The sequence below is a fragment of the Ylistrum balloti genome, unplaced genomic scaffold (genome assembly GCF_031769215.1).
Source record: "Ylistrum balloti isolate Yb309-2 unplaced genomic scaffold, AGI_CSIRO_Ybal_v1 Utg370964, whole genome shotgun sequence".
In the NCBI taxonomy this organism is placed as follows: Eukaryota; Metazoa; Mollusca; class Bivalvia; order Pectinida; family Pectinidae; genus Ylistrum; species Ylistrum balloti.
Genome location: NW_026782542.1, coordinates 241,747 through 268,485, shown reverse-complemented (window position 1 = coordinate 268,485; position 26,739 = coordinate 241,747). Strand labels below are relative to the sequence as shown.

The 26,739-nt window shown below is 34.3% G+C and overlaps 1 protein-coding gene across 1 annotated transcript; it reads left to right on the top strand.

The window, feature by feature from the left end:
• Positions 1 to 5,983: 5,983 nt before the first annotated feature.
• LOC132559758 (gamma-tubulin complex component 3 homolog) lies at positions 5,984 to 26,461 on the top strand. Its single transcript, XM_060224383.1, has 25 exons — positions 5,984 to 6,115; positions 7,073 to 7,118; positions 7,386 to 7,447; positions 8,141 to 8,208; positions 9,501 to 9,578; positions 9,826 to 10,049; positions 10,271 to 10,356; positions 10,836 to 10,922; positions 11,161 to 11,279; positions 11,910 to 12,035; positions 12,187 to 12,255; positions 12,514 to 12,643; positions 13,249 to 13,343; positions 13,594 to 13,665; positions 14,063 to 14,173; positions 14,677 to 14,779; positions 17,584 to 17,711; positions 18,356 to 18,420; positions 18,860 to 18,995; positions 19,646 to 19,714; positions 20,672 to 20,807; positions 21,656 to 21,876; positions 22,914 to 23,054; positions 23,952 to 24,071; positions 24,442 to 26,461. The coding sequence occupies exons 1-25, from the start codon at positions 6,031 to 6,033 to the stop codon at positions 24,595 to 24,597; spliced, it is 2,733 nt and encodes a 910-aa protein (XP_060080366.1). The 5' UTR covers positions 5,984 to 6,030; the 3' UTR covers positions 24,598 to 26,461.
• Positions 26,462 to 26,739: the final 278 nt, after the last annotated feature.

The window sequence follows — 26,739 nt, the reverse complement described above, 5'->3', positions numbered from 1 at the left end:
AAGTTGTCTGTTTTTGGTGTAAGGTCGGAACGTAACGTCTCATTGAACTCCGTGATGGATATATCTCTGTTATCGGATGTCAACAGTTTTGCTTATTTATAGCATCCCAACAAATTTGGAATTAGACCGATATTGATGTTAAAATAGTACACAATATACAGGTACTGAAAGACTTCCTTCCGCACTTAGTTGGCCAAAATGCAAATATATCTATGCATGAGGGCGCTGCCTCCATTGCACTTGCAAATGTACATTCACACACAAACATGGTGTGCTTAAGGTAATGATATGCGCCAACGTTAATAGTGTCACCATTCGGCATACCTCTGCAGATTCCGTTTCCGTACGTGTTCTTTTAGAGGAATTTCCCGAGGAGTGCCAAATGCATTGACGTATCACGATTTACCTAAACGGACGAAACTAGAAATGTAAGCCAATGGCTACCATAGCAACCAATATTTTGCTAAAAAGGTTACATGAACATCTACACATGGTCCCCAAACTGTGTAGCTTCATTGAAATCGATCCAGTAGTTTAGAAGGAGTTGTCCAGACAGATTTTTTCTGGGGACAGACGAACAAGCTGATTCCAATATACGCATTTTTATATCTTATGTACAACGACGTAAAATGTTTTAGACACAACAGGCGGACACACTGTATTCCACAGGGTGACGCGATAGATGTGATCTAGTGTTTAAATGGGACACTAGAGCAGCGATCGATGTATCCCTCTTATGGACCCTCCCCATTTATCGCTGTCAAAGGAACCCTACACTTAACTGATCAGCCTTTATTTTATGGGTTGCTTAGTGAACGTTAATGTTCTATGGTGTCGAACGGTTCTTCAAACAGATATCTTCATGCCCACTTCATCCAATAACCTGTCATTCAGTCTTTACAGATGTCCGTAATGGCTTATCTGCCCTTTGATCGTCGACAGCTTTATTCACGGCCAATGTTTTAACATACTTGATTAAACATTCCGTCGAAGCGATATCTACCCGCAACCAGATTAACATAAACAATAGATGTTTTAACGACATGTTGTGGTAATCGATTTACATGACATAATACATTGTACCTACACCTATGTCAATATTTACCCAATTAATTTATATATCCATAATAACTTTCATTTGTAGGATACAGTCAAACCTTGCTATCTCGAACTCGGCGGGATCGGGGGAAAACTTCGAGATAAGCAACTTTTCGATTTAAATTAGCTCGAATGTGTTGTGTTAATTGAGACTTCGAGTCATACGAGTTCGAGATGACGATGTTCAACTGTAATAATAATCTCCTTTGTTCTGCTGTTGTTTAATGTACATGTGTAATGTAGATTCTATCTTTTGCAAAGTGACATGCGTTTAAATATGGAATTAGGTAAGATACGATCGTGTATCAAATCATTCTCCCAGATGGGAGAAATGCTCAGTTTCACGAGAAGCATTTACCACTAAAAAAAAACTTGGCCTCACTACCACGCGCGCACACAAAATTACTTTCATTTCTGGTTCTTTGTTGCATTTTACAAATATGGTAAGATATCGAGAGAGCAATGAATAAAAATCCAAACATATTACAAAATAAAAATAAATATCAAATAATTCAACGTTTTGGGTACATGGAGCTTTTACTAAGGAATGGTTATAGGGACTTGTATTGGCGCATAACTGCAGTACCCATTTGTATAAAATCCATTTCCTCATACGGCGGGATAATGGTTGTTTGCTACGGATGAGTTCGTCTAATTTTATCTCACAGAATAACGTTAACATGGTGTTAATGCTTCTAAGCACGCCTCACAAACCCATAATTTCTGTCTCACTCGACGTTTTCAAATGTCGGAAAGGTAGTGGTGCTGCTGTCGATTTGTAGATTACAACACATCGCACTGAGGGTCCCGAGGGGGTAGGGCAATCAGGAAATCAGTGCTATATGATTGGTAAAAGCTTTCAGCATATGGTGTAGCTGATAGGGAGTGGAAAATGTGTTTAATGGCAAAATATCGTTAAAGAAACCGGAAATCCATCCAAGCATTTCCGGTATATCTTCCAGGAATTCCCAAGGATTAGGCAAGTTCTATCAGAGTTGTCCTTCCTTACATTTATACGGACATTGGAAAAGATTTTATTCGACAGATACAAATGTGTTTACGTACTCTTCCTGGGATGTGTAATAATAGATTATTATTAGGGTTTCTACCAACATATTAAACAAATAACCAATCCGGAGTCCTTCAACATTTTCTATAAACGACTCGTGTACAAATGCCGAGGGTTCCCGATTGGCTCATCTGCATAACGGGGATAAAGTATTTGTCGGTAGGGTCTGCTTTAATGTTGGGAAATTCTTTTCTTTGGTGTTCATGTTGATAACTTTTAAGATTAGGACTGATGTTAATTAAAAGGGTCATTTTGAAATACACATTAGATGAGGTCTCTATACTGAATTGACATCAAATCTATATAATCTCTTTTTATCGTCTGTTCTTTCGTTCTTCTCATCTTTTCCTCCTTTTGATAAAATGATTTAAACTTACATTTGTACGTCTACGAATTACATATGTTCACTTACAACCAAATTCGACATTTACACCTACAATGTATTTTTTTTTTGCATGCTTTTTAATTCCCCAATTGTGGACTGGAGCACCCAGGGGTTATGATCACTGTCATGGCAAAATTGAAGACCAAAACGAAGTATTGTGATTGGTTCCAGGAGAAAAAAACCTACCAATCATAAGGCTGATAAGCTCCTTTTGAAGATGACAAAGAAGCGACAGCCAATATCGAAGCTAATACGATAGACCGTTATGCGGCCTCGAGATTCGTTTGATGTACACCAAAAGGATCTAAATTGGTCTTTTTGTCTTGTCCACATGGTGTCACGCATGGAACCTTCAATGTTGCCATGTCATGTTGGAGGGGTGCAGAGAATGAAAGTAATTGTAACCCCTAGAGCATCGAGAATGGGACTGGAGCAGCCAATTTATTTAAGAAAACATAGCAGTTTCCGGCTCTAAAAATTTTGGACCTAAACGTTTTTAATACAATATTTTTATTTAACATGTTATACTATTAAACTAAGTCGATTACAATGCATTAAGGAGTAGTAAGTCATTCAGAGACAAATGTGAATGAAGTTACGCAATTTAACTACCAATCTCCTGTTTGTGAAATACTTTCAAAATGGAGATCACCTGGGTTTCATTTTCCCATTTGATATAGTATGCTTTTGATATTATTGAAAATTATCTACATAGACAGTGCTCCAGCCGAAGACCTGACTCGGTTTTCCCCCAGTATGCAGCCATCCTGCATTTCCGAGATTTGTGTTCGTCGTTATAGAACAGATGTTGGTACAGTCCTGGATTTTACGTGATCTAGCATTAAAACTAGAATCGATCTTTCGGTATTCCTACTGGCGTTATCATAAACAATCGGAGAGGTTATTGATGTCTAGCCGGTTTTGTTAACTGGTGTTGAGATTCATCCCAGTGATCACGTGTGAATTTGTCTAGAAAACGCAATTCAGTAAAATCTGAAAATCTGTATATATCAAGTGCTGTCTCGGTTATGTGATTAAACCGTATCAGTCTGTATGGTCTATTTCCACTCGTGTAAATACGTGTTGCCACCAGTCAAGGAAATGCCCGTGACATGTGATACGAACAGATTACCACATTTACATCGATGTAAGTTGATAAATAGAATCTGTCTCTCCCGTCGGGATGAGGAAGGTGTTCTTTTGCCTGAAATAGATATATCCATGCTTTTACCTGTGTAGGATTTCATTTTCTCTTACCCTGGACAAGTAAATCCATGTTTTTTACTGTGTGAGATTAAAAGAATATTTTACCCCCACTAGGGTGAGATAGTCGGATCTCAGCCAGAGGGAGAAGATTTTTAGTCAGCAAACACGTGGCTTGCTGGCGTCACAATTCAACAATCTGTACGAAATATATAACGTCACACCTCGAATTATATGTACGTGACGTCAGTGCATTGTTCATGTGACGTCAGTAATTTTTTACTCTTCCGTCATACCATTGTCCTGAAGGGGAACACTTCCCATCCCCTCAAGTTCTAATTAGGTTAAAAAACCTACCTTGGAGGACGTCAGAGTTAAGACAGAATATTACATTCCGAGATCTATGACATAAGAAATCGAGAACATTATGTCATTCCCGCGACACTCAAAAATTACAAAGTCAGCGCAATAAGGTAAACAATATGAAAAAATATGGTATATAAATAGGAAAGTTTGCATTACTATATACAGTAATAATTTCCTGTATTTTTATTGCAATTATTTTTTGCCTGTCCGATAATCTCGACAATCAATTATGGCGACCTCGCCAAATCTTTGACCTTTCCACGAAAAATTAAAAAAAAAGTAATGAAAAAATCCTATAGCTACGTAATGTGCGCACTCCTCACTACTGACCTTTCACGAATTTACTTTTGCAAAATGGTGTTGCCTCCGTCTCGGTGCAACGGTCACGTGTTCGAATCACAATTTTTTTAGGTTATTCGTTCGTATCTTGTTTTCTTGGTTCGACATCATGAATTTATGTCTTATTTCTTTATGTTTGTTTTTGTTTGTTTGTTTGTTTCCTTGCTTGCCTTTTATCAGTCAACTCTCTATGTCAGTACTAAAAATGAAAGTTGAACAAGGAGTTTATATGATAGCGTTATAGTTCATACATGGGTAGGTCTGCTTTCGCTATCGTAAGACTATCTATAAGTACACAGTTAGCATCTGATATTGTTTGTGCATTCCGATATTCATTTCATCGTCTGAATTGACGGAATAGTCTATATATTCAAAACGAGTTTCAGTTGAAATGATTTACATAATAACACGAATGTGTTGAAAATCTTCATTCTAACAATCATCACATACTAGAAAAATCCATTTACATGATCTTTCCCTTCCATGCCCGGTGTTTCCTTTTTATGTTTTGGATCGCTTTGAAACACACTTATAAAAAACACGGCACACTTTGGATATGGAATGTACCGTTGTTAACAAGAGATAGTCGCACTCTGTCGTCTATCTAGTCCATCCGACCATAGTTCAATAGATGAACTTTTGAAATAACAACACTTACCAGTATTATTTTTCTGTAAAACATTTATGTGACAGGTGGGCATTTTTCTACGGGTCACGAACGATTTTGTGGTGGTTTTATGATATTCCTATCGCCATGATTCTGTACCAGGTCCGGCATTTGTACAATCTCTCAAAGTTAATATGGAAATGAAGTGGGTTTGTTTAACGTTAAAAAAGTAATTTTAACATCATTATATATGACAAGCTCAGTAATAACAATATGAGAAGTAATTAAAAAAAACGGACCTCTCACATCCAATTTAATTTCAACATCCACAAATTATTCTCGCGGTGATATATTTATTATTTACATATATATTATTATCCCACGACCTCGAGAGCTTTAAATATCATTCCGGGATGGATAGTTGGTAACCCACAGGAATGAACATGAAGACTTGCCCTGATTTCGTTTGGTAGTGTTTCTGTGACTACAATTACATCTTTCTCCTCTATATGTTTTAAAGTTTGAAGTTCATCCAATTCATTCAACAAACTGTCCGCATTAGTGAGAAGTGCTTTCATAGACAGAAACTCTTTCCCAGTCAGTTAATTCACGTCCCTGGTTAATTGTATGTCATTTAGCCGAAATGAATACGAATATGGAATATATTTCTAAGTAGAAGTATATTCCTTGATATAATCCATGTTGTCGTAAAGCTTTTGTTTAGTGTAGTACCTAATTAAGACATTATAAGGGAATTATTCGATACCCTACCGCTGTCTGTCATTGGAGGAACCGTTCAGGACCTCAAGTACTTTGATTATTTTCAGTGTAAATACGAAAATAAAGCTAGCTTTACCTAATGCGCAAATGCCATAGCGCGGCAAAACAAATATGGCTCCGACCGGTTGACATTCTGTTAGAAACACAAGTTATTGTACAACGAATGTTACCTTCCTTTCAAATATGAGCGGCAGGACAGAGAGAGGGCCAGAGACCTCTGCGTTATTACTGAAGAAACTGTGCATGAAATTGACAGGATTGTCAGATGGTATGTTGTCATACATTCAAAATGATGTTGGTCTGAACTTGACCAATCTGTGCAATTTGAGACCATTGTTCTTCGTTCAGTGTTGTTATTTTGAAGTATTATATTGAAAGGTCTGAAATTTATTCCAAGTGACCCCTTGTACTTCGGAAAATGACTGAATATTAACACATGCCTAGGGGTTGAGTGATGTGCTGGTGGAAAAAGGGGGTGGGGACGAATTGACTTGGAAAGTTACAAATCTATATGGAAAATGCTGACCATCCCCCAATGATAATGATTTTTTTGCAGAAGAGAGCAGCTAAAATTCATGGGTTACATGTCAATCGGGTATTTTCATCTTATTAATATACAGTGTATATCCGTGTGTATACATAAATAGCAAAGACTCGAGAGAAGGAAAACACTTATCAGGATTTGAACAGAAAACATTTCATGTCTGATATTGTGACAAATTTGAAATATTTACTGATAATTAAGCCACCTGAGACAAAACTAAACATATTGTTCATTTCCTGTATCCCTACTTCAACACAATGGTTATTTTTGTGTCTACCCCAAACTTTTGCAGTTTTCAAGGAGGCACTGTACTGCTATAGTCCTGATTACAATGTTACCTTAACAGAAACATTAAAAGAAATTTTTCACTTACATCAGATTTTTTCAAGTATGCAACAGTAGACCAACATGTTTTCTGTCATCCTGCTATAATAACATGCTTCCTCCTTACATCAACAATATCCAAAGTATGTTGAATGAGGTCAATTGACCAGGTAGATGGAGATGTACTTGATGTAATTCTGTCTATTTCATAGTAATTGAAATTTTTTCTTACTACATCATTTCTCAAGTTTAAAACATGTGTTTCTAACAAAAATTAAACATGAATTTTATTTTCATACTCTACATGAGGGATTGATCAACTAGATTTTTTTTCATCCCATTTTCTTTTTCTTTCAGATTCCGTCTTGCCTGTGTTACAACATTCACTTAAGATTATTGGAAGGTAATATGACATATCTTTTTTGCATTACGATACTGTGGTTAAATTACATACATTTAAGTTGAATTTTATTGAAATTCAAAAACTATTTGTGCATTATCCATAATATAATCCTTGAATGTTTATCAAAGACTGAGAGAAATAATTAATTAGTGGAATTTTCAGTAAAAATTAAAGATATCTTAGTTTGTAAGTATGACACAGCTTTCTTTTTCATATTCAAAGCTATGCCGTTCTCAAATAACTTACAATGTTTTCCTTTATTTTCAGTAATTTTGGTTCACCAGTAGAGACAAATGAATTTCAAGTCGCAGAAAAAATCAAAAGAAAGCGTAAGACGATACAAATTTTTATTTTCATTATTGCCATAGATTTAATTACAAATAATTACTTTTTTTTTTGAGATGTTCATCACTGTTTCCTACATTGTTTTACCTCCAGCCTTTTGTTTACAAGCCCACCAACATCAAGTGATAGGCTTTCAAATCACATTACATCTGAGGTTTGTCAGTAAACAGTTATTGCAATTTCTATACCTTGAAAAATATCATGGATCATGCTCAAATTTCATATCTTTGGTCCCTAGATTGGCCATCCTAATTTTGGGACTAATCTAAAAAAAAAATAGGTTGACAGGCAGTTATTTTGGATTTTAACTATGAAAGTTTATAAGTTTATCATGAAAAATAAAAGATTGATCTTTCTTTAATTTCATTTGTAGATTCCCCTTGGTCCTTAGTTGTGCCCTTTTGATTTTGAAACTGATCAGAATAAACAAAATGGCAGGGAGGGCCCCATTTTGAATTTGAGAGTTAAAGATTATTATACCTATTTCTTTGGAGGAGTTCTCAAATTTTGTGTTTCTTGATTTCATTTCATTCTTTTCAAGAGGAAAGAAGGGAAAAGTTCATGTGAAGCTGCTTATCTTGATTTGAATAGCATGTCTTCACTTGTTCTGAAAAATTTGTTTAAAAATTTGCTTTTGAAGTCATTTTTGGATAAAGTAGAGCTATTTCTTATTTCAGTGGTTCGTAAAGGAAGGGAGAAAGATGCTGCTATCTTTTCCGATCTTCACAGAAAACTTCAGGCACAGGTTAGTTGTATAACTAGGTCAAATGATAAAACCTATGAAAAGTCATGAAACTGAAACAAATTGTGATAATGTCTGGAAAACACAGTCACTGTTAAAGGGATATTCAGCCTAAGTTAGGATTTTATAGGATGCTTTCAAAAAAAACCTGTACAAAATATTCTACTTATGTTTGTATGGAAATTGTACGCCATAATTTATCATTTAAACAAACATACGATATTTAATTCGCAGAAATTGTTCATAGATCAAGCTACAAGCTAGATTTATTTTCAAACTTTCACCCAGCCCTGATTGTGTTTTTTGTTGTAAGCTGAATGTAATATAGGTATAAAGTAACAGAAATCAAAATAAGGTAATAAAACTATAACCTCAGCTGAAATCCTAGAAAACAAATATACACTTGTGTATTTAACTCAACACTCTGCATGAAATCTATTATCCAATGAATTTTCAAAAGCTTCATCGGGCCACTTACATATTTGCTGGTATCATAATCATTTTTCTGAAACAATTTGTTCAGGATAAATAACGTATCACATGAAATGAAGATTGAAAATCCCTTTGGTGATAATATCAGAATGTTGGTGTTTATCTTTCTTCAAATCATTTATTGCTTAAATTTTAGACAGCACTGGTTAGGTGACAGTAAAATTATTCTGAAACCAGATTTTTGCGAAGCTGCATTTCACAAAATCTGAATGGCAATTAAAAATAACCACTAATATAACAGCCAATGAAACGTGGTGTTTCAAAGCTGACACACTCTATACAATATTTTTTTGGCAATGTCCGAGTGACAGTCTTCAGAATGTATTTTATTGAAGTTACAAAGATACACACTGCATATATATCAACTTTGTAATGATGTCCTATTATGAAGCCTATACAATAACAGATGATTTATTAAATCACATGGCAAAACATCAACTGACGACACTATAGTATGATGTATGATGTATGAATTTTACCACATGCAAACCGTAAATATGATATATGATATTTCATGATAATTTATGATTGCAGATTAGATATTTCAAGGAATAAACAAACAAATGTGAAGAAAAATCACTGTTCTTATGGGAAAAAACAAATCAAATTACAAATTTCTTGTCAACAAATATTTTCGGTTAGTTTGGTACATCAAAAAATTAACTTAGATGATAAGACATCTGGAAAAAAAACTTGTCAAATGTTAATATCAAGGTCTGCTATTATCACATTTTCCCTTGACAAATGTAAGATGATATTAGGTATGTTTCACTGTACCTATAACTTACACAGTATATTTGTAGGGTATACTGAAACAAAGATGGGCTGTCTTGTACCTTCTGATGTCACTTAATGATTCTGCCAATGGACCAGCTGCAAAGGTAGGTAACTGTATTATTCTTCAATGATTTTCTTTTTTTAAAGTCCAATGGCATGTCAAAAAGTGGCTTGATAGTGCATATTACCATCTTCATTAGAGAAGTAACTTTATATACATTTTAGAATGAATTTTGCTTCCCCTCTTTCTAAAAATGAATTTCAATAAGAGGTAGAGTTGTGAATATTAATGTTACTTGACCATGAAAATCCTTGAAAAATTTGAGCCATTTTTGTATGCCTCAATTTCAGCCCACTGTGAATGGCTCTGCCTTGTTTGGATCAGGCTTGCCCTCCCATGCCACCTCCACGCCGTTCAATCCTGCCCTTCATAGGTATCCACCCCCACCTGGAAGTGTCGGGGAGGTGACAGCATTACACTCCGTCTCTCACTGCACAGGCAGTAGTGGCATCAGTAGTATTCGCAGTGACCTCAACAATAGTAACCCATCAGTACCCCAGTCATACATGCCAGTGTAAGTAAATCACATTAATTCTAAAAAGTCTGTCATCATTTTTCCTGTGTTTTTGGTATATCACAAGTCATTTAATTTATATTAAGTTCTCTTATCCGATGATTCTAGAAACAATGCCTGCTTCTTGCCATGAAGGATACTGTAGGATGTTTTACAAATAAAATAGTTAAAATATGTTTGTTTCACACCATTAATCATCTGTTGGATTTGATTTTTTGCAGTACAACATTCAACTCTGTCGAATTGGACCGAAGTGGTAACAGCCGAACGCTTGGCTCTCGTCTGGCTTCTACTCTTTCAAGACAAGGTCTTTTCTTCTTAATTTTTGTTTAATTAGTTTATATTGAGTTCTAATTTTTAAAAATACTTTTCTCAAAACCATTTTTAAAGAATTTATAATTTGAAAGTTTTGGGCAACAGAAAAAAATTGATATATTGTTTGATGTTATTTGTACTCTGTGATTCCTGGAAATTGATATTTCATTAAATCACTATGATTACATAATGACATGAATGGAGGTTTTTGACAGACTTCAAGTAAAAAAATACCTTCCTAAACTCACTAATTTGTAAAAGATTGTATTTTTTGATACAGTTGAATTTAATGGATATTGATAAATTTGTCTGAGAAAAAAAGAATTTTCAACCATCAGAAAATTATATGGGTCAAAAAATTGTGATCTTCAAGGATTTTTCAATCATTGATGTGTATTTTCAACATTTCATCACCGATGTTGTAATTCAGATAGAATTGTTTGAAATTAATTATTTTCTTCTAAATTATAGAAAAATCAAATACAGCATTAGTACCAAGTAGGGACAGTCGCCGCAATAAACCTGAATCCAACATATTGGTTCTGCGAGGGGATAAAAGTAAGTTTTCTTGAAAAATGGCTATTTCAATTGACCAGATTTGATGGAAGAAATCTGACATATAAGACATAAAAGGGATTATTTTGTACAGTATTAGACCGAAAAAATTGTATTTGAAGATTTATAGTATTTTGAATTTTCTATATTTCAAATCGGATAAAAGTGATGATGATTTTGTGGATTGACTTGATAGCCGTAACTGGTAGTCCAAACTGATTCTGTTTTTTGTTATTTCCAGCCTCCTTTGAGTTGCCTGAAGCAGAATTGATCAAAGATCTTGTGTATGCTTTTCAAGGGATTGAAGGAAAATGGATTAGATTTGATCCTTCTAAAGAAGGCTACAGAATAGACTCCCAGGTACTCACAAGTTACCAACAATACTGAAACTTAAACACAATTAGCTTTAATCATAGATTGTCTCTAAATAGTTACGCATGATTTGGGAAATGTGCTAGGACATGCCAGTCGATTATCTGCATAATGTGGGACCATTTCTCATGAATGATAAGAATGTGTGAGGGATTGTTTGGCATTCAATTCATGATTTAAAGTAAAAAAATTGTTTTTTTGCTTCTTACAAAAAAAAATCTGGAATGGCGTGTTTCAAAAACTTTGCTGGAAAAACAAATTGCACCTAATGAATTATCGAAGTCTTGATTAGAAACAGCTCTAATTGAGGACCAATATCTATTTTTGTCATGCATTTGATGGTTTTGTAAAGGTACTGGCATTGGTGCAATGAGGTAACAAACATGACTGGTAACAGACAACTAAGGATGGCATCTACTGTTAGTTATTTCAGTTGCGTTTGACTTTTGGTCACATTTTAGAAAATGTGAGAGAACACTTGTAGGTTTTGATAAACTAATATATTTTTTATTCAGAGCTTTTGTGAATTTTAGTACTATCAGACTGACATAGGTTATTTGTTTTGCGTAACCATAGTTTAACAGTAGATTAATCGTGAATTATGTTGTTTATTTGGAGGCTGGGATACCTAAAGCAATAAGACAACTAGTCAGCAAGCTTGCCGAATGTGGATGGCTTTATTCCAAAACCAAGGATTACATCCAAACTAGAAGTGCAGACAAGACTTTTGGCTTAGTTGGTCAGGTGAGCTTGGTTGAGTTGGTATTGTACAGAAAAATCTCATAATGTAGCAAATTTGCAGAGTATTTAAAAGGCATGAAAAAATACCACCAATTATGAAATGGCGCTGACTTCCTTATTCAGGTTTTTAATGTATATTTGGGTTCTGTTTCAGAGTTTTTGTGCAGCATTACACCAGGAACTGACTGAATATTACCGTCTAATCGCTGTCCTAGAGGGTCAGGTAAATCATGTTGATATATTTATTGTAAATAGAGTGAAGAATTTAGAAAAGATCATATTGTGTGGCTGGCCTAGACTGAGTAGTGAATTTTATAGAAAATCTGTATGGATTACTTGATATGGAGTTTGCTGATACAGGTTTCATAGTCTGACTAGGTAAAAGTCAGCCTTAATTTTATTGCAGATATAGCTGGTAAAGCTTTCAAAGTCTCTGTCAAGTTCTAAAGTACACTGTATAAAATTGATTATTGTGATACAGTTGAACCAGGGAGATACAGGACTGACGTCACCAGAGGAGAGCTCCATCTCGCTGAGACAGTTGGTGGTATGGACATTTGATCCGTTGTTACGCCTTAAGACTCTAGCCACAGTGGTGGATGTGTGTCGAGGTAATTGTTACAGTAACTTTTAACAGAGGTATCTATAAAGCTAATTTTTGGAAGTCTGAACTACTTGCCATTTAAGATGTTAAGAAGAATCACGAGTTGTAAACCTTTTGAGTAATGTCTCATTCCATTACTTTACTGCTGAAATATTGAAACTTCCAAGTTTTCATCATGTCTTTTCACATCCATGTAAATAAAGATATTCATGGATGATAGACATTCTCTCTAAATGTTAATCACTGTATTTTTGTTTCTTTTTTGAAATTATAATTCGTTAATAAATACTGGAGGTATTAATTATTAGAGTATTAATACCAATATTTTTAATGGTAATTTTTTAGCTAGAAATAGGTCTATGGTCTTCAAAACAATTTCAAATGAATTTCAGTAAAATATTACAAAAATTGTCATGTGATGAAAATGAAAGTTAGAGAAAATTGTAGTCAGTGATATCATCTTCCTCTCTATGTCACAATCCTCTTTATTGTGCATTAACAATTATTTCTATTTTAGAATGTGGGTGATGGAATGTGCTTTATCTGTACATTTATTTAGAATTTTGTATTTACAGGACTGTGAATTAATAAATAAGAATGATCAAATTATAGGTAAGAAGGGTGGAGCTCTAGCCTCATCTTTGTACTCCTACATGCAGCATGGAGACCCAAACATCAAGGCCCTGATAATGCATACCTTGACCATGGTAAGCAGTCTGGTTTAATTTCCACAGAACCATTACACCTTTCGTGTTGAATTAGTGGCTTGTTTATATTCTATTACTCATTTATTATTAAGGTAATAGGTAACTTTAATTTGGTTTAAACCTGTCTGTCTTAACTCCCAGGTTCTTCATCTTCATTAGATTTTCTGATTCATTACAAGTTGGGCAATGATTAGTGATAAGATTAATTAGTTCAACAATGCTTTCTTAATGAAAGAGTTTGTTTTGACAGGTGTCCCAGCCTATTTACTCCACCTTGATACGGTGGATATATGATGGAGAATTGGAGGACACTCATGACGAGGTAAGGCATTGTCATTGAATGAGAACAGATATAACTTTAACCGGTTTATTAGTTATGTTATTGGAATTTAACGAAACCTAACTAGAGATATTATAGAGATAAACTTGAAAGCACTGCTCTGTTGTTGAGGTCTTTTGTGTAGGACTTTGTATGTTTTGTTGATAGTAATATTTGCGTTGGCTGTAAAGATAAATATAAAATTCAAATTGTTTCCAGGATCTCTTTTAATTAAATATGGTTTTGTAAGAAGGCAAATGATAGCTGTCTGTTGATATTTTTACAGGGTAATATAGAGAAAGCTTTTGAGTATCGAGCAATTTCTTATATACATTTCAGTAATGTAGATACAAAGGAACTAACCTATTTATTCTTGTAACATCAAAATTGGTATTTTCAGTTCTTTGTGGCATCAGATCCAACTGTAAAGAATGACCGATTATGGCATGACAAGTACACACTGAGGAAGTCTATGATCCCATATTTCATTACAATGGACCAAGCCAGACGGGTATGCAATCGAACAATGAAACTTGTCATTTGTATACAGAGCTATTTTATTGATAATTAAATCTCAAAAAGAATTGAAAGATCTCAAGAACTGCAAGAGAGAAAATTTCAAGAAATAAATCATGAAGTGATATAAAAACATTTTCAGAATTTATAATCAAAGTACGGAGTATTTTAGCTGAATAAACAAGCAATGTGAAAAATAGGAGGATAAAGAGTACAAATCTGTTTTTAAACAGTCTTATTTTGATCTTTAAAGCCATTTTAAGTAAAAAGAGGATTGAATCATTTGATTCATAAACTGAATAAAAACTGACAAAAAAATTATCACAAATTGAAAAGAAGAAGACATACAACACTTTCTACTGTATGTATAAAGGATAAGCTATAACTACTACAGAGTTAAGACCCTCTGTTGGTTGTAACTAGAAATTGTCCACAGATCGTGTATTAAACATTAAATTCTTAAAATATACATGAATGTGTGAATTTTGCTTCTGACAGATACTGAATACTGGTAAATCAATTAACTACCTGAGACAGGTGTGTCAGGACCGAACCCCCACTAAAGGTCGTGAGGTCGCCATGATCATGGACAACACTAAAGGTAAAATATCTAGAATATGATATAATACTACGTTCACTGCTTACATTATATCTGTTGTTAGGATGTGTAGTGCCCATACAGTATCCTAAAAGCATAACATCCTCCTACCTGCTTTATCTGTATTTTGTCTCCTTTTTGATGGTGGTGGTGGAGGGGGAAGGTGGTTATTAAGTTCATTGTATATTTAGGTCACCTTAGACAAGGTCTCACCTTTGTCCAGTGTCGGTAAACAATTTAATATTTTCAACTTTTTCTCAAAAAACCCTGAACAGATTTTAATTGGCAGATTTTGGAGAACCTTCCCTGGCCTACGATGAACCAAAATGATGAATTATATGATCCCCACCCCAAAGGAGCCTGACAGGTTGTGCCAAAAGTGTCGTATTGAGACAAATTTAAAAAATCTTCTTCTCAGCACCCAGATATAGTAAAATCAAATGCTGTTTATGTATCCTAAAGTGCTTCACCAAAATTGTGAATTGCATTTCCCCATGATCTTGCATTTCCCCGTGGGGAGGGGGTAAAGTTTACTATATCTTATATAACAAATAGAGATTTTTTAGAAATAATTTGTTCAATTTCATTGGAAATATTTAAAATTTGGGCAGAATTATGAGTGAGGGATGATGGCTAAATGGTATGCTCATATTGATTCTGACTGACCCACAGAGGCTGATGGCTGGGGTCATCATTTTACTTGAATTTCAAAAATCATCTTCTCAGCACACAAGTATGGAAGAATCAAATGCTCTTCATTGATGAAAGCATTTTAAGATTAGGGAAAATTGTATTTTTTAGCATAATGTTGTTTATTTCCCACTGAAAAAAAAACTTTGTAAGCATTATTAGTATAGGATGACAGTTTTGATGGTATGCATGTGTTGACACTGGCTTACTATCATCAATGTCACAATTTCTTCTTCATGACAATTGGAAGCTTTTTCCTTTTTAACCTTTATGTTCTATATTGCTCATCTCATGGGATTGACTTGTTTTTTGTTTTGTTTTTTTTTTATTTTCCTCAAAAATGATCATGTTAGCATAGCAAAGCAGTACTGTCAAGATTTAGTAGGCAGCTGCATTGAGAACAATCAGAATCTCTTTTTGAGTAATTAGGACGATCAATATTTATGTTGGATTTATCACCAGAAATTAAATCTTGTTCTTCGATATCTGCAGGGATTGAATAATTTTTCAGCTTCAGTAAAGGCTGGGGGAGTTACCTCCCTTATAGCATAAATAACTCATTTCAACAGAGAGAAAATGTATGTGAATAGTCAGTTGGATACCAGTTAAAAAAAGTTCCATTGCTTTTTTGGTTTTCATTAAACTGACCAACTAGTTTTTTTTTTAATATGTATTTTTGTTATGTTATTGACAAACACATAAGTCCTTTTTTCAGCAACAATGACATATAAGTGACCAAAATTTTGTGTGGAGGAGTTACCTTCCTTAGTTTGTTGAAAGAGTTATGGGCCCTGTTTTTTTATTTGATTATTAATAAAATAGCATAATTTTCGTGCAAGTGTGAATATTTTGAACTGAAATTAATTTTAGAATTTTTACTTTATTATAGTTAATATGTTAAGGAGAAATGTAGAAAACTGAATAAATTCACTATAAGTTTTTTTTTGTGTAAAAGTGTTAATATATTCAAATTTCCTTATTTGGTCTTTGGAAAATATACTTACTGGATATAAAGATTTTGTAGGCCATGTGGAATCAAAGCAACACAACCACCATTCTGCCACACTGTCTCACTCTCTAGTGAGTTGGTACCCAATGGGAGGTTCAGATTGACATCCTGGGACTATAGAAGCAGGGAGGTTTTCAGTACCTCTTTTGTGCCGACATCCTAGGAACATTTCACTCCTCATATGAAGTATGGCAGATTAAGTGAAAGAAATCTCTTTGACTTATTAAAGTATCAGTAACTTTTCAGTTTTGCTGTAGGCAGGAAACTCAAATTAATGTTTGAAAGCTGTATATGATATGTATAAAGCTGATGAAGATCTAAGCAAAAAATTTGTTTTTGAGGTTATTCTTTTAATTGTTGGCTATTTTTTTCTCAGTAAAAGAAGTAACATTAGGATGGTAGATTTGATGTAAATATTCATACATGTGTATGAAAAATCAGCTTTACTTTGTCAGTGGAATATTGGTGAAATTACTGGAATAAATTCTCTCTTTATCACATACTATCAGTAAGGTCTTCTGATGTTGGTTACTTGACTGGTCTGGAGGTACAAGGATTGGGAGGATTTTTTTTAGGCACAAACACTCTCCATAGTGTCAAAATTTCTTTTTGAATTATCCACTGCACAAGTTATAAACAAGGAAAGTTCTACTTGTTCAAAGAGATTCACTTCTGAGGTGTTAAAAGTCATATTTCTGATACATTATAAATGATTATGTTCATAACGGATTTGATTTCACCTTATTTGCAGGAAATAATGATAGCTTGAAATTAGTTCCAAACATTTTTTTTACGAGTGAAAATAGCAGAAAATATATATAATTTACCTGTATAAATGAATGCTAGTGTAAATATAAGCATGAAATTTAATCCTTGTGTTCTAATCAAAACAAGGTCAACCACAGAATATTTTCCCTGAGAAATAAAACAACTATACTGTACATAAACAGTTTTAAGGACACCAAAGAAGGTAGAGACAGGATGGTGGATAGATTGAGAATTCCATTACTGGAATTTTTGTTTTGCCTGTTTTGTTAATTTCTGTTATATTTGTATATCAAATAAAAGAAAAATAGCTAAAATATTGTCAAATACCTCCTGGTTTCAGCGGGTGAAATGTTTATGCAGGACACAGTGAGTGAATTTCAGCACATGATTGATTCCGTTTACAAGGAGACAAGTCGCCATCTTCTGGATACCCTACATAACAAGTACAAATTTATGGACCATCTCAAGGTGCGTTGTGTGATCATATGTCTTACAGTACAAATTTATAGACCATCTCAAGGTGGGTTGTGTGATCACATGTCTTACAGTACTAATTCATGGACCATCTCAAGGTGCGTTGTGTGATCACATGTGATATGGTACAAATTCAAGGACCATCTGGACGTGGATAATATGGTCGCATGTTTTAAAGCTCCAGTTCACAATCATGTCAGTGTTGGTTATTTTCACTTGCACAAGGTCGTGATGGATCTTTTGGTGATGTTAGATTTTTTTACATATATAAAAGGATTTTGGAACCCTCTATGTGGTTCTCATATCTCGAGATAGAAGACATTGTACCTTATATAATAAGTGTAAGTAAGTAGAAGTTAATCCCTATAGGCAATGGAGGGGTTCATCAATTTATTTATTGGTCGACTGGTATCGCCCTCCTTTGGGCTTCTTCAGATGTACCTGACCCCTTCGCCTATTAGATTTGACTACTACTTACGTAATTACATTACTTATCCTTCAATCACTGTTCCAAGTCTTCGGATATCCAGAGTAAGATCCAAGGAACTAAGAATCCACTCCATAGACAATAACCTTATGTAGGATGAATTCCTCCTCCTGTGATATATTATGCTGTATGTGTTACTCGATGTTTTCAGGCTATGAGGCGATACTTACTGCTGGGACAAGGGGATTTCATACGACACCTGATGGACCTCTTAGAGTAAGAATTCCAAATATATTTCATATATTCATGGTTCTGTAATTTTAAACTTTATGAATTTTTATGAATTAGAACTATGAAAAACTTTTATGCTGTTTGTTACTAATAGAGTTTTATCATTTGAAGGAAATGTGTCAATAGTATTGAAAAGGAGAAAGGAAACTGTTTCTGTAGTGGACGTAGAGTATTAAAATGAATGATATCTATGATTGCCAAGTGGTTAAGGCCTTTGAAAGCCTATGTAGGGCAGTCACTTGGCACTTGCTGGAGGTTGGTGGTTCTTCTCAGGAATCTCCGACTTTCCCCCACCAATCAAACCTGGCACATCCTTAAATGACCCTGGCTGTTAATAAGACAAACCAACAATATACCAAACATATAGTTTTGTGTATAGCTACTGTATGATAGGAATATCACAGTAATATTTCTGTTTTTGTAGGGAAGATCTTGCCAAGCCAGCCGGGAACTTGTATCTTCATAATCTGACTGGTATTCTAGAGACAGCCATTAGGGCAACTAATGCACAGTTTGATGACTCGGATATTCTTAAAAGGCTCGATGTCAGACTTCTTGAGGTTTGTCTAAAGTTTTACACATAAATGATATTTACTCTTTACATCTAAGGTAGTTTTGTCCCAAACTATGATACATGTACCACGTGTGTATAGATGGTGATTGTTATTGAAAAGTTAAACACATATTTACACTGTAAAATAAAAATGGATTATTGTCAGCATAATTATGATGCTTGAAACAAATTTTCCAGTTAAAATTCAAACAAATTTCTTTTTTCCATATCTGAGTGATAAAAATATTTTTTACATATTTCAAAACAAGTCATTTGCTCATAATTTGTCATATGAATTGTAGGAAATCATTTTGCTGTAGTTCTGTAGATTTTTACTCAAACATCACCTAGCATTATGTCTAATGTGTGTTACATTTTGCATGGAAATGTTCGCCAAGGTTCTCTTTTGCCTTCATATGAATTTTTTTTTATTTCTGTTTTTTTACCCAGTGTTATAATCTTTATAGAAGGCAAAAAAAAAGGTACTTCAGATTTAACATCAATCTTTAATTTTCTTCTCTGTTTTATTAACATTTTAATGAAAAAAAAAGATAATGCAGGCGAAAGTTAAACTTGTGAATGATTTTTTGTATGCAGTGTGTAAGGTTGGTGTGAGTAATGTTTGACTACTCCAGCTATGTCTGATATGTTTAACAGGTGTCAACAGGTGATACAGGCTGGGATGTGTTCAGTCTTGACTACCATGTAGACGGTCCAATCAGAACGGTGAGTATATCACAGTAGCTTTTAACATCAAGTGACTGAAATGAATTAACTGTATTTCTGATGAAACTATTGTAAACTGACAGAGAAGAAGATTTTTTTTAACAACAGGGAAACTCTGTGAACTGTTTAAACAAATGCATAAAATTCCGCTGGTGGAATATTTGAGTTGCTGAATGAGGTGTTGGTAAAGTTAGATTAGACAAATCACTTGATAGGTTGAGCGTCAAGACAAGTAAACCAGAGGTTCTGTTTGGAATCCTTGTTGAGGCATTAAAATAGATAATGACCTCTGTTGAACTGACTCCTACAAAGATACTGAGGGTTACTTTTATCAGCAGCTAAATATTTTGAAACATGAGGACAAGTTATTTCCGAGACGGGGAGTATGCATCCCCGGTAAAATACTAGCCACAATGTACCGCTCACCAAGAGAGAAATTATCTTTTAGTAAAAAAGTTCCAGGTTCAAATCTTAACAAATGCATTGAAATAGATAGTATTACAAAGGTTTTTTTGTATGTGAATAAAAGTAAGATATGTCTTATAACATTGATTTGAAAATTAATATTTTTCTATAACTTTAAACTTGTCTTCTCTAGTGAAAAGTTTTTAGTTATAAGGCTTATAAACCAGTTGAATGTGTAGTTCTAACCCTACCATGAAAGATGAAAAATGGTTGAAAGAAAATGTTAGATGAAAAAACCAATATTCTTGTCATATGAATTTGCATTAGTGTTATATGATGGATGTTGATCTAGAGTGCAGTAATAATCACAACTCTATATTGTCTACATGGGAAGTACAGGATTCACAATGTACATGTAACATTTAGTATTTATTGTAGTTTCATAACTACTTACAGGGTTTGACCATCAGGAAGTCCTTATCAGTATTGTCTGAATGTAACAGTGGTTGATCTGGAAGTTTGAGTAAATAACATATGGTTTATGTTGGACAGGTGTTCACTCCAGAGTGTATGATAATGTACCTACGGGTATTCAACTTCCTGTGGAGGTCCAAGAGGATGGAATACATTCTGGCCAATATATGGAGAAACCAGATGGCTAGTGCAAAGATGTTACAATGTATTCCAGGTGTGTACAAACCTTAAAGAGCACTGCTTTTCTAACTTTTCACAATTTTCCATTCAGCTGTTGGAAGGTATAATTTGCAGAAATGTACATTTAAACTTATTATTTACAAATATGTAATATATATGTAGCCGCTTCCCTAAATGAATTGACTTCAACATGGAAGTTTCTCGTTCTTTTAACAGTGCATAAAAATTGTTTTTGTCAGATGCGTTATCAACATTTCTAAATCTATTTAAACTTTTGATAGGAGGTATTTTGTAACGTGTTTATTTATTAATGCATGCCTTAAATCTTCATAAAAAATTCATTAGAAAACCATGTTCATCCTTATTTTAAAATTGAAATTTCATAAACTTGTTTTAATTCCAACTTGTCAGGTTTCCACGGATACAATCCAAGTGAATTCCTAGCATGTTTTTTGATGATCTGTCTAAATTTTATCCTGTAAAGATTAACATATATATCTATACTTCATTTATTTCACAATTAAGAAAGGATATTTCAATTAACACTAATCACTCTTGTTGGCCCGGATGAAAGATTTTAATCCAGCCCTTGTTTATATTGATGGGCTGTCTATACCAACACAGTGATTTGAGTTAATAATGTTACAGAGTTGTCCAGTATCCTATATCAGTGCCATATGTTGACCAGTGAGACATCACACTGATGGTTGTTATATATTATTACAGAGTTGTCCAGTATCCTATATCAGTGCCATATGTTGACCAGTGAGACATCACACTGATGGTTGTTATATATTATTACAGTGTTGTCCAGTATCCTACATCAGTGCCATATGTTGACCAGTGAGACATCACACTGATGGTTGTTATATATTATTACAGAGTTGTCCAGTATCCTACATCAGTGCCATATGCTGACCAGTGAGATGGTCCATTTCGTACAACAAGTCCAGTATTACATCAACTTTGAGGTGCTGGAGTGCTCGTGGGATGAATTGCTCACCAAGGTCAGCGAGGCAGAGGACCTTGACTACATCATCGCTGCTCACCAAGTCTTTCTGGATACCATCATATCCAGGTGTCTCCTTGATGAACAGTCAAAGGTAAGCAACAGGTAACAACACCTTCCAGGTGTGTCTTACCATCATCTTCAGGTGTCTCCTTGATGAACAGTCAAAGGTAAGCAACAGGTAACACCACCTACCTGGTGTGTCTTACCATCATCTTCAGGTGTCTCCTTGATGAACAAACATAACCAACAGGTAACGACCCCCACCAGGTGTGTCTTACCATCATATCCAGGTGTCTCCTTGATGAACAAACATAACCAACAGGTAACGACCCCCACCAGGTGTGTCTTACCATCATATCCAGGTGTCTCCTTGATGAACAGTCAAAGCTAAATTGACACCAACCCCAATGCAAACTAGATGTGTCTATGGGTAACACTGAGAACAACATTATAGCTGTTCTCAAACACAGGGACAATGTTCTTGTCACCCAAACAATGAGAACAAAGCATAGTACAAGTTCCATTAACAAAACTCTTGCACAAGGACAGGGAGAACAGAGATGGCAGTAATCAGAATAAAGCTGAACTTTTTCTCATTTTGCATGTATGAAATTTTGATTGGCAAGTAAAACAAAATTGAAAAGAAGGGAGAAGATAACTTGTATGATGCTGAATGTCAGTATTCATCCAGGATCTCATATTTGTTTTTCAGTTAATTACGGTGTTTACAGGGAAGTCAAATTTGCTGATGTAGACAATTTCTCTTCTTGATCAGAATGTCTTTTCCAAGTAACCAGTATCTAGCATGTATAGATGTTATTGAGGAAGTGAAAAAAATATGTTACCAGCTAAAAACATTTTCAAATAGAAAAATAAAATTTGGTCTAGATTCATTCAGTTATTTCTTGTCAATAATGGCAATCTCAATTGAGTACATGAGAGCTGTTATTGGCGTTTACCTAGTGATATTTTTTAGGAAACCATGTTGGTATTCTTGTCATGTTTTTGGTGATGGGGTGGAATTTCAATCAGATGTGACTCATGTTGTCCTGTAATTTGATTTCTTTATCATTAAATGTAGTTATGCCTTTGTACATTAGTTTAACCTGATCTTTCTGCTTTTAACAGAACATCCTGACTCAGCTGAGGACTATCTTCGATTTGATCATTGACTTCCAGACAGCTCTAGGAGGATTCTTCACTGAGGCATCAGAGGAACAAATGGCTCGTCAACATTTTGATAAAATGCAAGCGAAACGCTCAAAAGAGGTAACATTGAAACTTCTCTGTTATCCCATTACTGTAATGACATGATTCCTTGGAATGGCTGTTATCCCATTACTGTAATGACATGTTTCCTTGGAATGGCTGTTATCCCATTACGGTTATGACATGATTCCTTGGAATGGCTGTTATCCCATTACTGTAATGACATGATTCCTTGGAATGGCTATTTTATAAAATACACATAGTTCCCCTAAATGTTTTTCCTTAATTTATCAGTGGCATATTACATTTGTCATGTGATTGTTAAGCAGTTAAATGTCAAGTAGAAATACTATGTAAAGTCTATATAAGTAAACTATTCTAATGTGTTGAAAGGGTTATTTCATTCTTTTAACAAAAAAAAACAACCTAAAAAAAAAAAAAAAAAAATACTCCTATATTCTCATCCAAACTAATGAGAAAGGATTGGTAAGATTTGCCAGAAGACTGGTAGTTGTTCAGTAAGGTGATTCTTCGTGTGTTAGAGAAGGGTGTGGTACTCTGAGTAACAGGAAATACAGAGCCATTACAAACAAAGAACTTATACTGGCACTAATTCATGCCAGTGGACGTACTCAAGGTTACCAGAGTATAGCTATCTCTACATTTATCCTTCCGTGAAAAAGAGTGAGACTTCATATGAGCCAGGGGATTTAATCATGCTGTTATAGTGATTTTCTTATCATTGTGTGTTTAATTTAATGAATTTATTGTCCATAGAGTTATTAATTACAAGTATGCCATACAAAAAAAAAAACCCCACTGCTGTCATTGTAAATTAATTCTTGGCATTAAACATTGTGTGCCTTATCATGTTTTGTGTTTGTCTTTAGGTTATAGGAGTTCTTTATAAACGATATGAATTTACTTTTGTTTATTTCCATAATTGATTTGTTTCAGGGAGACTGGGGTCTGACAGAAGAAGAGGAGACAGAGGAGCAACATCGCAGGATGGCATTCCTGAAGAAAATCATCCCCAACACAAGAGCTCAGTTCAAAGTTTTATCTCAGAGCTACCAGGTAACCCTTCGTACCCAAGACAGGAAAATCCTATTGATGGTCTTTCATTTTGCAACTTGCTAGAATCCAGAGACATGCCTCCCTCATTTCAGATTTTTCTGTACCTCAAAACTGTAAAACTACTTTTTTTTTCATGAATACTTACTTTCTTGATTTAGAAATCTAAAGTTTGCGGCAGTTAATTTTTATGAAAAAGCTGACTATGCTATGATTGTTGTTGGCGATGATTAACTTTCACAAACATGTTTCTTTCACAAATTCCACAAAAAAAAAAAAAAAAAAGAATTGCACTCCTTCCACATTTATCAAAGAAACACAAATCTTAGTATGGTTATTTCGCCTCACAGTATTAATACCCCCTCTTTTGTAGGATATGGTACAACAGTTCCTTGTGATGCTGACAACCCATCAGGATGTAAGTCTTCGCTTTCTCAGCTTCAGACTTGACTTCAATGAACACTACAAGACGAGAGCACCACAACTACAGAGTCCTTTAATGTACAGAGGGACCAGGGCGGTCACATGATTTCTTCAATTATCTCCTCATATACACAGATGAGGTGAAGTTACACGGTCCCTATAGCAAATGGATTAACATAATTAACAAAGGCTTACCCATGATCACATGATTGATGCAACCAATGATTGTGTACCATTCTGAAGATCAAATTCTTGTACCAAGATCTCTCCTTGTTACTGTATCTCAGACTTGCCTATTTTAACTGTTAGAAGCTATGGAGTGTTTTCCATGCAGAGCACTTCTTAAGGCTTCAGATTTCTGAAGAAGAAGAATTTGAGGATCTGATATTAAGATCTGTGTTTGTGAGTTATATTTTTATACTGAGACTTGTAAAAGCTTGTGAATGTTATATATGTGAACACTTGCCTGTAACGTCTGTAAGATAGCTCACCAGGTAAAATTGTGAATTTAAATTCAAATCCAGCAATACTGTAGAATACCTTACATCAGTCGGAGGTGTCATTAGTAGAAGTCCTTGTCTGCTGATATCACTAGTAGATTATGTTTGATATCATTGTTCCATACATCAAAATTTAAATCCATGAATATTTTAAATCTTATTACCGCAAGAAGTTTCCAAGGGGTTTCGGAAGCTATGATATTATATAAGACTTTTTTGTTACATATTTGACAAATATTCAAACTTATGACTGCCAGTTCTGTTATGGTGAAATCACCTGTCGCAGTTGAAGAAAAGCAATGCTAAATTAAAAGAACAAAAGTTATAAGCTTAAGCTATTGACTTAAACTCATGGTTGATGTAAATTTTCATAGAAGTCTGATTCCGTGTTACATTTTTGCTGATTCATATTAAAAGCCACGTTGTAAGGGAAGGTCTGTAGTGAAACGTTGACATCAAATCCAGTCTGTGTACATTACTTTGTAAAGTGTTAACCTTTGTATAATTTACACTTCTCACTGTATTACCCAATATTTGTTTTGAGAAATTTATATTATGAAGGACAAGGCTGCTTATAATTTATTTTAGTACATAACCAATTTAGTGCTAAATTCATTTTTATCATCATTGTTAATCTCAGTTATATGTTGAATTTTCAATTTTTTCATAAGATATGTTTCAATCCTTGAGCTTCTGGATCAAACTGTTCCAATAAAATCTCTTTCTTCACAGTATGCCCACTTACCCATCTTAGTGTGTTTTAATTTGAAAGCCCTTTCCATGTCATTGCAAGCTATTTTGATTGACCAATCTGCTTTGTTGCACTGCTTCAGCAGAGTTACTTTCCCTTTAATATTTATTATGCTAACTTTATTCTTTATGGTAAACAGATTTTCAGCGAGATGTTATGATATATGGATAGGTTTTAGCCCATCATCATCAGATGGTAGGTTACACCAGGGACCAGTGTCACGTAGAAATTGATCTTTTTCTTTTAAAATATTGCTGAAACCTATTGAGAAGTGCTTGTGTACATTATGTTACAGAGATTAAATCTATTGACATAACAGATTGTTATTAATTCTCTTTATGAGTTTTACTTGAAAGATTTGACTAATAATAAATCTGATTGTTGGTTCTATTAAACGATGGTGTACTGCAAATCTGTAACAAAGACTGTTGGTCTGACATATATCTTGTAAGTATAAAGAATCTTGAATCTCGTTCTTATTTCTCCATCACAGGATATTGCAGTGTTCTATTATATTAATATGGACCAGGCAATTCATCTGATAAACTATGAAAAAGGTGGAATGAAAACTTTCAAACTCCTGTGTTCTTCAAATCCTGTCTATATTAGAAAGTGAGAAGAGTGGAACTTTTTATGATATATATTATATGCATACATATATTTTCCACGGAGAGGTTAGTGCTATTGTTAAATGTCAATAAAACAATACTGTGATAACATATGTTAACATTGTATGATTTCTTATTTCTTTATCCCTCTGGTGCAGGTAACAGGATTTCGTCATCAGAAATTGATAATCATACAAAGTTTTGTAGATTTACACCAGGGTTAGATTGTGAAAAGTCTGTAAAGTCACATTTTTTTAATCATTTCTCACAAACAGTGGTTGGGCTGTGTTCTACATTTACACATATGTTTACAATATTACCTGGAAAATTGCTGTTGCCTTATTGAACAGTGCAAAATATTCTTTAAGTGTGGACTTTGTTGCTCCAGA